General features: G+C 42.7%; 1 protein-coding gene across 1 annotated transcript; it reads left to right on the top strand.

Annotated features, from left to right (window-relative positions):
* Positions 1–8,889: 8,889 nt before the first annotated feature.
* Positions 8,890–12,386, top strand: LOC127008805 (lactosylceramide 4-alpha-galactosyltransferase-like). Its single transcript, XM_050881204.1, has 5 exons — positions 8,890–8,914; positions 9,171–9,259; positions 10,351–10,449; positions 10,565–10,676; positions 11,613–12,386. Exons 1-5 carry the CDS (start codon positions 8,890–8,892, stop codon positions 12,239–12,241), a joined length of 954 nt encoding a protein of 317 aa, XP_050737161.1. The 3' UTR covers positions 12,242–12,386.
* The last annotated feature ends 1,326 nt before the right edge of the window (positions 12,387–13,712 follow it).

The raw sequence follows: 13,712 nt of genomic DNA, 5'->3' as shown, positions 1-13,712 counted from the left end.
GTGAACGTAAAGAAACACTCATGGGGACGCGTTTAACCTCTTTTTTGGCCTTTAAAATTGACTGATGTGAGAGAAGGAGGTAGCTGGGAAAGATGCGGACAACGGAGAAGACATAGGAAGAGCGGCGAAGGAAAAGAAACAAAGTGAGATTGTACATATAAAGGAGATGAGTACAGAATAACGGGATTAGAAGGACTTGATACATGGATGAGGTGAGGATAAAGGAAAATAAGTTATGGATAAAAAGAAACATAGTGAGATTGTAGATATAAAGGAGATAAGTACAGAATAACGGGATAAGAAGGACTTGATACATGGATGAGGTGAGGATAAAGGAAAATAAGTTATGGATAAAAAGAAACATAGTGAGATTGTAGATATAAAGGAGATGAGTACAGAATAACGGGATTAGAAGGACTTGATACATGGATGAGATGAAAAAAGAAACAAAAAGTAAGTTATAGATAAAAAAACAACAACAGATACATAAAAAAACAGGAGTAAACAGACATTAAACAAGGACACTAAACACAGCTAAGTGGACATACATCTTAATACAGGTTTCGAAGGAGGGTAAAGAAGGAAGAAAAAACGGAAATGTGAAAAATAAAAATAAACTTAAGTTGTTGATAAGAGTGTTAAGAGAGGGAAAAAGAAGTAGACATCAAACACACACACACACACACACACACACACACACACACACACACACACACATACACACACACACATACAAAGAAAATAAAGGAAAAAATAACGAGATAAAACAGGCCGGACAAACAAAGAACATGAAGTATAAATGAATGAATTAAATTATGAAAAAAAAAAACACAAAAAACAAGAAAATAAACGAAAACAAAACAAAACAAGATGAAACACACCGAACAAACACACACATAAACGCCGACTAACACACACACACCGACAAACTAACGAACACACCGACAACCGACTAACACGAACAGGAAAAACGAGACGAATAAAACGAAGCAGGAAAAACAGACGACAGGAAAAACGAGACAAATCTAAACAAGGAAAGAAAACAAGAAAAACAAAAACAACACGAGAACGATAACACTAAAGAATGGAATGCCTCTCTCTCTCTCTCTCTCTCTCTCTCTCTCTCTCTCTCTCTTAGCACTTGAGAGAGAGAGAGAGTGAGAGAGAGAGAGAGAGAGTCCCCTGCCACCACTCAAGAGCCAAAGGGAGAGAACACACAGTTTATTCGTAAGTTTTCCTCCTCCTCCTCCTCGTCCTCCTCCTCCTCCTCCTCCTCTTCCAAGACAAGAATATATTCCTTGTCTTTCTCATTTTCTTCAATACATTTTTTATTCCCTCCACAATTTGTCGTTTTCGTCTTTGATATCTTAATGTTTGTCTGTTGTTATTTTCCTTTTTTATTACTTGGTTCTTGTTTAATTAATTTTCGTGTTTTTTAAATCTATTTTTACGTTTTTTTTATAGTTTTCTCTCTACCTCTTATCTCGTTTGTTATTCTTTTACTCCTCTCTCTCTCTCTCTCTCTCTCTCTCTCTCTCTCTCTCTCTCTCTCTCTCTCTCTCTCCTTCCTGCTGTCTCGTCCATATTACAAGCTGTTTCTTTCTCGGGTATTCCCATGAGATCGATTGCACTATTACCAGTCTGCCCAGACCCGTCCATTACAAACTCTCTGCGCGGCCTTTGACGAGCTAAAGGCTGGCGTCGCTATCAGATTTTCCTCATTCATTTCCGCAACCCGTCAGTCACGCCCACACACACGATGGAAGCGGTTCACTCACGTTTGTGCAACCATGATTAATAATGTGTGAGGGGACATTTAGCTCATGTTGTTATCTTAAATGCATCTTTTAATTTCTCAGCTGTCTTATTTGCGTCTTTAAAGTTCACGTGCCTGTCTTAGAGCACGCGTTACCTGACCCAAGGGAAAGGTTCTTACCTGAATTTGCATTATCCGCTATTTGGCTCACAGGCGAGACACGGGGGAAAACCGAGACCCCAGGGAGAATTACATAGAATTACATAGATAACCAGACCAAACAGGCCCTACGAGAGAGAGAGAGAGAGAGAGAGAGAGAGAGAGAGAGAGAGAGAGAGAGAGAGAGAGAGAGAGAGGTGGGAAGTAGGAGCGTAGTTTACTTCGTTTTCTATAAAAGGTTTTCATAATTTTTCGACCTGAAGGAGAGAACGAGGAGGAGGAGGAAGAGCGGCAGGAGGAGAAGGAGGAGGTGGAGGAGGATTAAGAAAATATGAGCTTGAAGGGGAAAGGAGGATTAAATGAAAAAAAGAAAGGTGTAAGAGAATGATAAGGAAGAAGGGAAGAGAAATAAGAAAAAGAGAAAGAGAAAGAGGAGGAGGAAGAAGATGATGTAAAGAAAGAGAGGCAAAGAAGAGGGAAGTAAGAGGAGGGAGGAAGGAAGGAAGGAAGAAGAAGAAGAAAAAGAGGAAGAAAAAGAAGAAGAAGAAGAGAAAGAAGTACCAAACATCAAACAGATCTTCCTGCCAATCTTCTCCCCTGCTCCTCCTCCTCTTCCTCCTCCTCCTCCATCAGTCAACAATTTACACTGATTGTTCTGGTCTGCCTCTACCTCTCTGTGACATACATGGGAGAGATGAAGAGGAAGAGGAGGAGGAGGAAGAGGAAGAGGAAGAGGAGAAAATAAAAAAGGTGGACGGCAAGAATAAAAAAAGTAAGAGGAAGGAGGAGAAAAAGGAGGAAAACGAGGGGGATGGAAAGGAAGGGAAAGATGGAAAGAAGAAAGAGGAGGAGGAAAAGGAAGAGGAGGAAGAAGGAAAAGATAAAAAGGAAGAAGAGGAGGAGGAGGAAGAGAAGCAACTGGAAAAAAATAAACTAGGAAGAGGAGGAGGAAGGGAGAGATAATGAAGAAGAATAGGAGGAAGAGGGAGAAGAGGAGGATAAGGAAGGGAAAGACGAACACGAAGAAGAAGAAGAGGAGGAAGAGGAAGAGTAAATGGAAGAGGTAGAAATGGAAAAAGGTCAAGATAAAATGGAAGAAGAGAAGGAGGAAGAGGGAGAGGAGTGAATGGAAGATGGAGGAGAAGGAAGGGAAAGAGGGGGAGGAGGAGGAGGAGGAGGAGGGGGAGCGGAAGACGAAGAAGAGGATGATAAGGAAGAGAAAGTTATGAGATGGAATGAGGGAAGGAAAGACGAATGAATGGTGGAAGATGAAATAGATTGATTGGGAAGAAGATGGAGATGAAAAAAAAAGAATAGGCTTAAGGGGAGAAGATGAATGGAGACTTCTTCTTCTTCTTCTTCATCTTCTTCTTCTTCTTCTTCTTCTTCTTCTTCTTCTTCTTTTTCACTATCTTCATCATCTTCTTCTTCTTCTTCATCTTCTTTTTCTTCTTCTTCTTTTTCATCATCTTCTTCATCTTCTTCTTCTTCTTCTTTTTCTTCTTCTTTTTCTTCTTCTTCTTCTTCTTCTTCTTCTTCTTCTTCTGCTTTTCTTTAATAGCAGTAGCAGTAGTAGTAGTAGTAGTAGTAGTAGTAGTAGTAGTAGTACCACCATCATCACCACCATCCTAACCACCACCAATACTTACAACATCAAAACAACACCAACTCACACGTACGACAATACCAGCAAAACATGTACGACAACCTCCTTCTTCCTCTCTCCCTCCCTCCCTCCCTCGATCCATTCATCCTTATAAGACCAACCTTGTTTTCGTCGCCCCCGCCAGCAACAAAACAGGAGAGGCACGAAAAATTTCCATAAAAAGCGCTGGGTTACACGATTTGTCTTCATCTCTGGACGTTTCAGATTCAGGGCAGATTCGGCTCGTCTCCTAAACTGTCTCGGCTCTTCCCCTCCCCCTAACCACATTTACTCTTTCCCACTCTTTTGGAATACGAATTTGGCGAGACGTGAGAACAGAAAGTAAGAAAATAGGAAAGAGAAAGGTGAAGGGAGAGGAAGGAAAGATGTACGACAATTTGTTGGTGGATGTCTGAGTCGTGTTATCGTAAATGCGAGCTTTGGCAAGGTGACGGGCTGGAAAGAAGTGATTGCCGTATCTTAGAGAGAGAGAGAGAGAGAGAGAGAGAGAGAGAGAGAGAGAGAGAGAGAGAGAGAGAGAGTGTGTGTGTGTTCGCTACCTGGGTGTAATTAGGCAGGTATGTTATTAACCCCAAGTTCTTACCTGAGGAAAGTAGAATTTCATAGTCACACGCGTACATACCTGGACTTAATTAGATCGGGACCCCCGCTCACCTGTCCTGCCCCCGGTCCCTCAGGTGCGCCGCAAATTAAACTCGGGGTAGTAAAGGGGCGAACAAGATATCAACTTTTAATGAAGGAGATAAGTAAAAAAAAAAAAAGATGAAATAAATGATAGGAAAGAGAGATAGAAAAGAAAGGAGGGAATGAAGGAAGGAAGGAAGAACGGCAGAAAGGAAAAGAAGGTAGGAAGGAAGAACGGAGGAAGACACGAAAGGAAGGAAGGAGAATAGAAAGAATGAAGGAAGGAAATGAAAGAAATATAGATAGACAGCCAAATCAAAAACGAACGAAAGAAGGAAGAATGACAGAGGAATAAAAGAGGTAGGAAGGAAGAAGGGAAGAAAATATGAAAGAAAGAAAGAAAGGAGAAAAGAATGAATGACAGAAATGAATAAATATAGATAGATAGACAAATTAATAGTTGAAATGAAAGGAAAAAATAGGTAAATACATAGATAAATAGGTAAACAGAGAGAGAGAGAGAGAGAGAGAGAGAGAGAGAGAGAGAGAGAGAGAGAGAGATACTCCATTCCAAACGCACACATTCACAAGCTCACAATGTACAGTGATCAAAACTTCGCAAAATCATTAACATATTCTTTTCTCGAGTCTCCTTTGCAACCTTGACTTCAAACTTTGCTCTAATGGCGATGAAAATGACGAAAATGATGAAGATAAAGATAGAACAGGTGAGAAGGGGAAGGGCAGGTGAGGTTAAGTGAGACTCGCTGCATGATTTTATGTTTTCTCTTTTCATTTACATTTTTTTTTAGATGGTCGGAGAAAATGAATAGAAAAATAAGTGAGAGAATAGAGTTTGGTAAGATGAAAAGGTGTAGAAATTAGGCTATTATTTTTTTCCTTGTTCAAATTTGTTCCATGAAAATTACAAAAGCCTCGGAACTCTTCTATCACAACATCAATTACCGTGAAAAAAATAAATAAATAAAAATAGAAAGAGAGAAAGCTTAATATCAAAACAAATAATAAAGGCAAAAAATTAAAAAGAATGTTAAAAAGTAGAAAAATACCAGTGAAAACATTAAAACTAACTGAAAAATCAAAAATAGCCTACTATAAAAAAAAATCATAGCGTTACCCCAAAACTTAATAACAGAAAACAGATACTTGATAATGAAGATATATTGATGAAAATTACAAAAGCCTCGGAACTCTTCTACCGCAACATCAATTACCGTAAAAATAGAAATAGAAAAAAAATAGAAAGAGAGAAAGCCTAATATCAAAACAAATAATAAAGGCAAAAAATTAAAAAGAATGTAAAAAAATAGAAAAATACCAGTGAAAACATTAAAACTAACGGAAAAATCAAAAATAGCCTACTATAAAAAAAATCATAGATACCCCAAAAACCTAATAACAGAAAACAGATACTTGATAATGAAGATGAAAATAACATAAGTCTCGGAACTCTTCAATCACAACATCCCGTAAAAAAACATATATCATGCAGACCTAATATTAGAAAGAGGATAATGAACTATATTTGGCTGGCTCCCGTCCTTCAACCATGCGCCGATAACCTTCCCTTCAATTTCCCACACATATTTCCTTCCTCCGCCTCAACTACATGCAAGCGGGTTAAAAATACCTCCATGATGAAAAACGTCTCATATTTTCGTCCCCCTTCAGTATCTAACGTGTAATTTTGCCTCTTTATAATGCATTGAAGGCACAGGCTCGTTATATACCGCCCGGCGAACAAATTATAGTGAACGGGTAACATTAGGTCATTAGCAGCGCCTTTTTCGTTGATGGTTGAGACATTCTACCATTGAGTATGCACCTAAATTTACCTTTGAGCAGAGATGTCATGTCCAGACTCGCCTCTCGACACCGCCGCAAGGAAATATGGACGGCGATTTCTTCAGGGGTCACGCAGGGGGATGAGAATTCGTGGGTTTCGCATCTTTGTCCTCGTTACTATGCTGGTGTGATGAAGGTCAAGGGTCACACGAGGCTGACCTTTGAGACCCCCACTGAAGAGACGGTATTCTTCACCCAGATTTCCTGCAGGAGATGTTATGTCTGTTCTATTCTCACACGCTTTCGGCTCACAACACTTATTTTCGAAGGCCACAACGGTGATTAGTCGGGTTCTCGTGAGTGTTTTTCATGGTGCAGAAGCTTCGTCAATTGGACTATCACTAGGCTCATGGTAAAAAACACACAACATATGGACAAGACGGCTGCGATTTCTTCAGGGGTCACTATGCTGGTGAGATGAAGGTCAAGGGTCACACGAGGCTGACCTTTGAGACCCCCACTGAAGAGACTGAAGAGCCTTTTTTTTCTTCTTTTTTTTTTTACAACAAAGGAGGCAGCTCAAGGGCACAAAAAAAGGAAACACTAATAAAAAAAAAAGCCCGCTACTCGCTGCTCCTAAAAAAGAATCAAAAGAGGTGGCCGAAAGAGAGATCAATTACGGGAGGAGAGGTGTCCTGATACCCTTCTCTTGAAAGAGTTCAAGTCGTAGGCAGGAGGAAATACAGATGAAGGAAGATTATTCCAGAGTTTACTAGCGTGAGGGATGAAAGACTGAAGATGCTGGTTAACTCTTGCATAAGGGGTTTGGACAGTATAGGGATGAGCATGAGTAGAAAGTCGTGTGCAGCGGGGCCGCGGGAGGAGGGGAGGCATGCAGTTAGCAAGTTCAGAAGAGCAGTCAGCGTGGAAATATCGATATAAGATAGAAAGAGAGGCAACATCGCGACGGAATTTAAGAGGTAGAAGACTATCAGTAGGAGGAGGAGAGCTGATGAGTGTGTAATCCCCGAAAAGTTTGAGAATATGGGTCCAGACTGCAAAAATGTTGAGACCCTCTAGAATTCCAGCTCCATCTTGGCCATGACGCGTCGAGGAGGTAAAAATAACTCCTATCACGTAATAATTGCTAATAATAGTTTCATAAAGTTTTTGCCGCTTTCTGACATCGCTGTTTGCGTTTCATTTTTTTCGCTTTTACCACTCATTCGGCCGTTACCGTGCCAGCATCATCAGTAACTTAAAGCACTGTAATTAAACAGCGCTGCAGACAAAAATAGCTCCCTAAGAGGAAAACTAGAGCCAAAAAGTTAATAACACTGATATGTGACAATAACGAAGGTGGCCAGTTTCCTCCCCAGTGTCGAGGCAACACTAACAGCGACACAGAAGTGATAGGGAAGCAACACAACGATACAGAAACGGTGCAGAAGCGATATAGAAACAACACAACGATATAAGAACGACACAAAAACAACAGGAACGATACAGAAGCGATATAGAAACAACACAACGATATAAGAACGATATAGAAACAACAGGAACGATACAGAAGCGATATAGAAACAACACAACGATATAAGAACGATATAGAAACAACACAACGATATAAGAACGACACAAAAACAACACAACGATATAAAAACGACACAGAAACAACACAACGATATAAGAACGACACAAAAACAACAGGAACGATACAGAAGCGATATAGAAACAACACAACGATATAAGAACGACACAAAAACAACAGGAACGATACAGAAGCGATATAGAAACAACACAACGATATAAAAACGACACAGAAACAACACAACGATATAAGAACGACACAGAAACAACAGCAACGATACAGAAGCGATATAGAAACAACACAACTATATAAGAACGAGATTCAAACAACACAACGATATAAGAACGAGATACAAACAACACAACGATATAAGAACGACACAGAAACAACAGCAACGATACAGAAGCGATATAGAAACAAAACAACGATAAAAGAACGAGATACAAACAACACAACGATATAGAAACGATACAGAAGCGATACAGAAACAACACAACGATATAGAAACGGTACAGAAGTGATACAGAAAAACAGCGATACAGAGACGATACAGAAACGATTGAAAAACGATAGAAGCACGACATAGAAACGGTAAAGAAACGCTATAGAGGCAACACTAACGATATAGGAACAACACTAAGAGCGATATAAGAAAAAAAATGTTAATACAGTGAAGAGTTCTCATTCCTACACCAGTAATATTGGCAAATTTTTGGAGGGGGCCAGAGGGCATCACAGGCTCACGAGTGGGCGGGGGAGGAGCGGAGCGAGCCTACGCAGCTGAGGATTTTTTTTTTTAAATTAATCACATTTAGGGCCATTTTGGGACCGCTTGAGGAATGCGTTTGACTATTAAGACTACTTAAATGTATGGGCTGCCCATACAAGACCAGTCAATCACGGTGCTACAGTCATAGCTCGTCTACTAAGTTGAGGTTGCATAAAAGTAGACGATAGACAAACATAGTAACCAAGTGCATGATATTATATACAACAGTTCTGCCAGTGCTGCCAACAATCAAGGAGTCAGCGGCTAGGGAGCAAGTTGTTGCTATATGCTAGCGAATTTTAACAAGGCCAGCAAAAATATCGGAGAAATTAACATAAATGGTTAAATGATATAAAGTAAATATTGGGGGGGCTAAAGCCCCCTTAGCCCCATCATGAATTACGGCACTGTACACTATATGCGTTTGAAGATACGGTCTACTTTTTTTTCGACAGAAGTAAAAGGGTGAAGGGGTCAAACGATATGTCGTCTCCTCACCCTTCAAAACCGTGGCGGCCATGTCCCCCGCGGCCCCTTCGCTTTGTACGCTACTGGTTACGGCTGTCCAGAGTCCCCCGGCGATGGTCTGCCCTAGTGTTCATACTCCTGGGATGCCTCGTGGCCCTCTTGACCCTCTCCGCGGGCACAGACTCAGCTCACTTCGTAAACAGGCGCAACCCTTTCTTTCGTCACCCCGGAGTGAAAATGGACACCCAGGCGGCGATTTCTTCACGGGTGACTGAAGGAAACTTGAGTTCGTGGGTTCATCATCTTTGTCCTCATTACCATGCTGATGAAGGTTACACGAGGCTAGCCTTTGAGACCCCCAATGAAGAGACGATTTTCTTCACCCAGACTTCGTGCAGGGCATCTCTTTCGCCACGAGAGGTGAGATAATTTATTAAGGTCCATAATCTCAAACATATCGTGCTATCATTGCAACTGTTTCCCAAGGCCACAGCGAAGATCAACCTTTTTTTATGGATGAGGTTTTCGTTCAAGATGCAGAAGTCTTGTAAAACTATCACTAGGATCACAAAACATTCCATGAAAAGTCCAGCAACTTCAACGAGAGGCTCTTCAAACAGGCGAACTGAGGTGAGGAGACGTTTAAGAATACGGGCATGATACCTGTCACCCATTTCCAAAAAGAATCGGGCACTCTGCGGTAGATTTTCAGGTAGCAAAGTTCACCCCAGCCAACAGACAAGCCCTCTCAAATGTCCCCAGTCTTGTATCGGTGTTAACTGAGGCGCAGAGATTACGTGAGATGATCCAAAGCTTAATTACAGTGATAGTATATGTTGGTACGTATGGATGAGTCAAACCTTAGGGCCGCTTTCACAGTCGTTTTGTTTGTTTTGATCTTTACCAATGGAGGCGAGGCGGCTGCGGGGTTAGCCTAGCCCCGCGCCTAGCCACACTCTCAATACCTCTCGTTTCCCCTGCAGCCGCCACTACAACATAGGCCAGTTTCACGTGGAAAACTATAGCGTCGATCCCCGCCATTGGTAACGATTAAAACAAACAAAGTGACTGAAAGCGGCCCTTAGCCTCGTATTATCAGGCGTTGCGGGCTTATCTTACGACAGTTTTTCACTGCCACAAAGGATAAACGTCTGGTTGATATGAGTGTTTTTTTTCACGTTCACGGCGCAGAAGCCCTCAAAACTACCGCCAGGATCAAGAAACCACCCACGGAAACCCCTACAACTTCTACGAGAGCCTTTTGAAATAGGTGTACTAAAGTTTGGAGGAGTTTGATAAAGTGGCCTTTGCCTATTCTCTCGCTGACATTTGCGGCTATGATTCTAAGGGTCGTATCATGAGACATTTCCCCGCCCAAGAACGCAAATTTGACAAGGCTTTCAAATTGCCTCTCGACTGGTCAGGCAAATGGGATCGGAGAAGGGATAGGTCTTCCAGAGGGGGGTGAGAGGCAAGGGATTAATGTTTTCCCTCTTCTTGCTGTGCTGGAGGCGTGTGCGGTGGAGAGCGCGGCTGTCCACCACCTGCGCCGCCCCGTCCTGGTCCTACTCACCTCTCCCTATCTCGACCACGCCCACCCGATGATGGAGGTGAGAGAGAGACCATCATCAAAGCACACTACTACTACTACTTCTACTACTACTATTACTACTACTACTACTACTACTACTACTACTACTATAACACCTGTTCTTTCTTCCACAGGTGCTGACTCGCCTCCCGGGGGTCAGGATGGCGTGGCTAGACCTGGATGCTGTGTTCAGAAGGTCACCGCTCTCCGCCTGGCATGCCGATCGCCTCTGGATGCTGAATAAAGGTAAGGATGTCTCTCTCTCTCTCTCTCTCTCTCTCTCTCTCTCTCTCTCTCTCTCTCTCTCTCATCCTCTTCATCAACTATCCCTCCAACCTCATTATGCACACTCTCATTATTCTTAAAATCGTATCGGGCTCCATTATGACAGCTTACCAAGGCCACAGAGAAGATTAACCTGATTTTCATTAGTGGTTTTCCATTTCCAGGAGCAGAAGTCGGGTAAAACTATCACTAGGATCACAAACAGTCCATGAAAACCCCAACAACTTCTACGAGAGGCTTCTTAACATCGTATAGGGCTCCCATTACGATAACTTTCCAAGGCCACAGAGAGGATTACCGGGCTTTCATGAGTGGGTTTCCATTTCCAGGTGCAGAAGTCGGGTAAAATTCTCACTAGGATCACAAACAGTCCATGAAAACCCCAACAACTCCTGCGAGAGGTCTCTTAACATCGTATAGGGCTCCCATTACGATAACTTTCCAAGGCCACAGAGAGGATTACCGGGCTTTCATGGGTGGGTTTCCAGTTCCAGGAGCAGATGTCGGGTAAAGGGGCTATTACACTGGGCAAAGTTTTCGTGGATCTTCAGTCAAACCACGATTTCCGCCAGCGTGGTTCTCATTTGTTTCGTGTTATTGCTGCTGCTGCTGATGATGATAGCAAGTAATACCGTCGTCCTTCGGTGAAATCTATCGTAGCTTTGGAAGATCGTGGACACGTCAGAAAACCACGGAAATATGAGAACCACGCCAGCGGAAATCGTGGTTTGACTGAAGATCCACGGAAAATTTGCCCAGTGTAAAAGCCCCTCAAAACTATCACAAGGATCACAAAACAGTCCAAAACGCCAGCAACTTCTACGAGAGGCTTTTCAAATAGGCGAACTGAAGGGCCGAGACGCTTATGAATAGGGCCATCTATCTCTCTCTCCACAGAACGCGCTTCCGCCTTCATCAGTGACACAGTTCGGTCCGAGGTCCTCAGGGTCCATGGGGGGACTTACGTGGACCTGGACGCCATCACCCTGCGCCCTTTGCCCTCCCACACGCCCCCGCGGCCCTGGCTGGCACGCGTTGACCCCGACCTTGTCACGATCGCTGTCTCTGCCTTCCCCAAGAGACATCCGTTAATGGAGGTGAGTAAGCGTGGCTGTCAGTGTATTCTCGAAGCATGGGTGAGGATAACTACTACTTCTTCTGCTACTACTACTACTTCTACTACTACTACTACTACTACTACTACTCTTACTACAGCGGGTGGTGGCGGATATCCCTTCTGCCTTCGACGACTCCAAATGCTGCACAATCGGTCCGGAGCTTGTCACGAGACACCTCCGTCAGCTGTGTGCCAACCAGGTGAGAGAGAGAGAGAGAGAGAGAGAGAGAGAGAGAGAGAGAGAGAGAGAGAGAGAGAGAGAGAGATCCCCTACTCCCTTTCATTTCCACACAGAAAGAAGAGAAGAGAGGAAGACCAGGGAAGGCGAAGAGACCCAAGAGAGCAACGAAGGACAAGACGGAGGAGGAGGAGGCGGAGGAGTTGGAGGCGGAGCACTGCGGCGACCTGACCGTCTACCCTCCCTCACTCTTCTACCCGCTGCACTTCAGGTACGAGGACCTGACGCGGCTGGCGCTGGAGGAGCCGGGCTACGGGGCGGCCTTCCTCAACGCCTCCCGCGCCTACTCCCTCCATCTCTTCAACTCCCTCTCCCGCCGCGCCCTCGTCCACCCCGCCGGGCACTCCATCCTGGCAGAGGCCTTCAGGAGGAACTGTCCCGGAGTACACGCCGCCGCCTTGGCCATGAACACCAGGGTTTAAATCCTAATGGGGTTTTTGAGGTGCCAGCCAGCGGGCATCACCACTGTACGGAAACAACGCAATTTCCCCCACCTGCGCATGCTCGCTTCGCTCACCACCCTTCCCCCTCCAACTCATGAACCTGTGATGCCTTTAGTCCCACCCAAAAATCTGTCAAAATTACGAGCTGTTCTTTCATTCTCATTTTTTTTCTTTTTTCTTTCGTTTTTTTCTTTCTTTCGTTCGTTCGTTTTTCTTTCTCCTTTCTTTCTTTCTTTCTTTCTTTCTTTCTTTCTTTCTTTTTTCTTTCGTTTCTCTTTCTTTTCCTTTTCTCCTTTCTTTCTTTTTCCTCTTTCTTTCTCTTCCCTTCTTTCTTTTTCCTTTCTTTCTTCCTTTCTTTCCTTTTCCTTCTTTCTTTCTTTCGTCCTTTCGTTTTTCTTTTACTCTTTTTCATTCTTTCTTTCTTTTTTTTTCTTTCTTTCTCCTCTTTCCTCTCTCATTCTTGCTTTCCATCATCTAAAACAAAAACAAAAAACGCATATCAACTTTTAAAATCACCTCATTAATATTTTCCCTAATGCTTTCATCTTAATAGCCTAATCAAGGTATTCATAGTGCCTCATTAATATCCCAGTCTATTTTTCATTTTAATATTATCAGCATTTTCAGTATTCAGGACTTTTTTCATTCAGTATGTTACTCATTCATCAATTACCCACTACATACTATTAATTTTAAGATTTTGTATAGACTTAAAACATATTACACTGTGAAAGGAAGTAGAAAGAGAAAACGTTAAAATACAAGAGAAAGAGAGAGAAAGAAAAGAAAGGAAGAACGAAAGAAAGGAGAAATCAAGAAAACAGAAAAAGGTTGATGATAAAAGCACACATTTACTCACCCATTAATTGATCTATCCTATTTATAACAGTACCTCCTACCTCTATTTTTCTTTGTTTATATTTAAACCAATTAATTTCCATCGTCCGTCAGCCTGTCTGTTGCGTTGGTCATTTCCCTTTGTCAGTCCGCAAACTCGAGGCAAATGGTGGTGGTGGTGGTGATTGGAGGTGATTGGTGATGGTGATTGATGGTGTTGGTGGTGATGGTGTTGGTGGTGATGGTGAGGGGAGATGATTGGTGATGGTGATTGATGGTGTTGATGGTGATGGTGAGGGGAGATGATTGGTGATGGTGATTGATGGTGTTGGTGGTGATGATGAGGGGAGGTGATTGTTGAT

Source organism: Eriocheir sinensis, chromosome 38, assembly GCF_024679095.1.
Source record: "Eriocheir sinensis breed Jianghai 21 chromosome 38, ASM2467909v1, whole genome shotgun sequence".
Classification (NCBI taxonomy): domain Eukaryota; kingdom Metazoa; phylum Arthropoda; class Malacostraca; order Decapoda; family Varunidae; genus Eriocheir; species Eriocheir sinensis.
Note: the sequence above shows the minus strand (reverse complement) of the source record. Positions and strands in the feature narration are given on the sequence as shown.

Coding starts and splice junctions, on each gene's coding strand:
- LOC127008805 (XM_050881204.1), top strand. CDS start 8,890: ATGTCCCCCGCGGCCCCTTCGCTTT. Junction 8,915..9,170: donor CCCCGCGGCCCCTTCGCTTT/GTACGCTACTGG, acceptor ATGCTGATGAAG/GTTACACGAGGCTAGCCTTT. Junction 10,450..10,564: donor ACGCCCACCCGATGATGGAG/GTGAGAGAGAGA, acceptor TTTCTTCCACAG/GTGCTGACTCGCCTCCCGGG.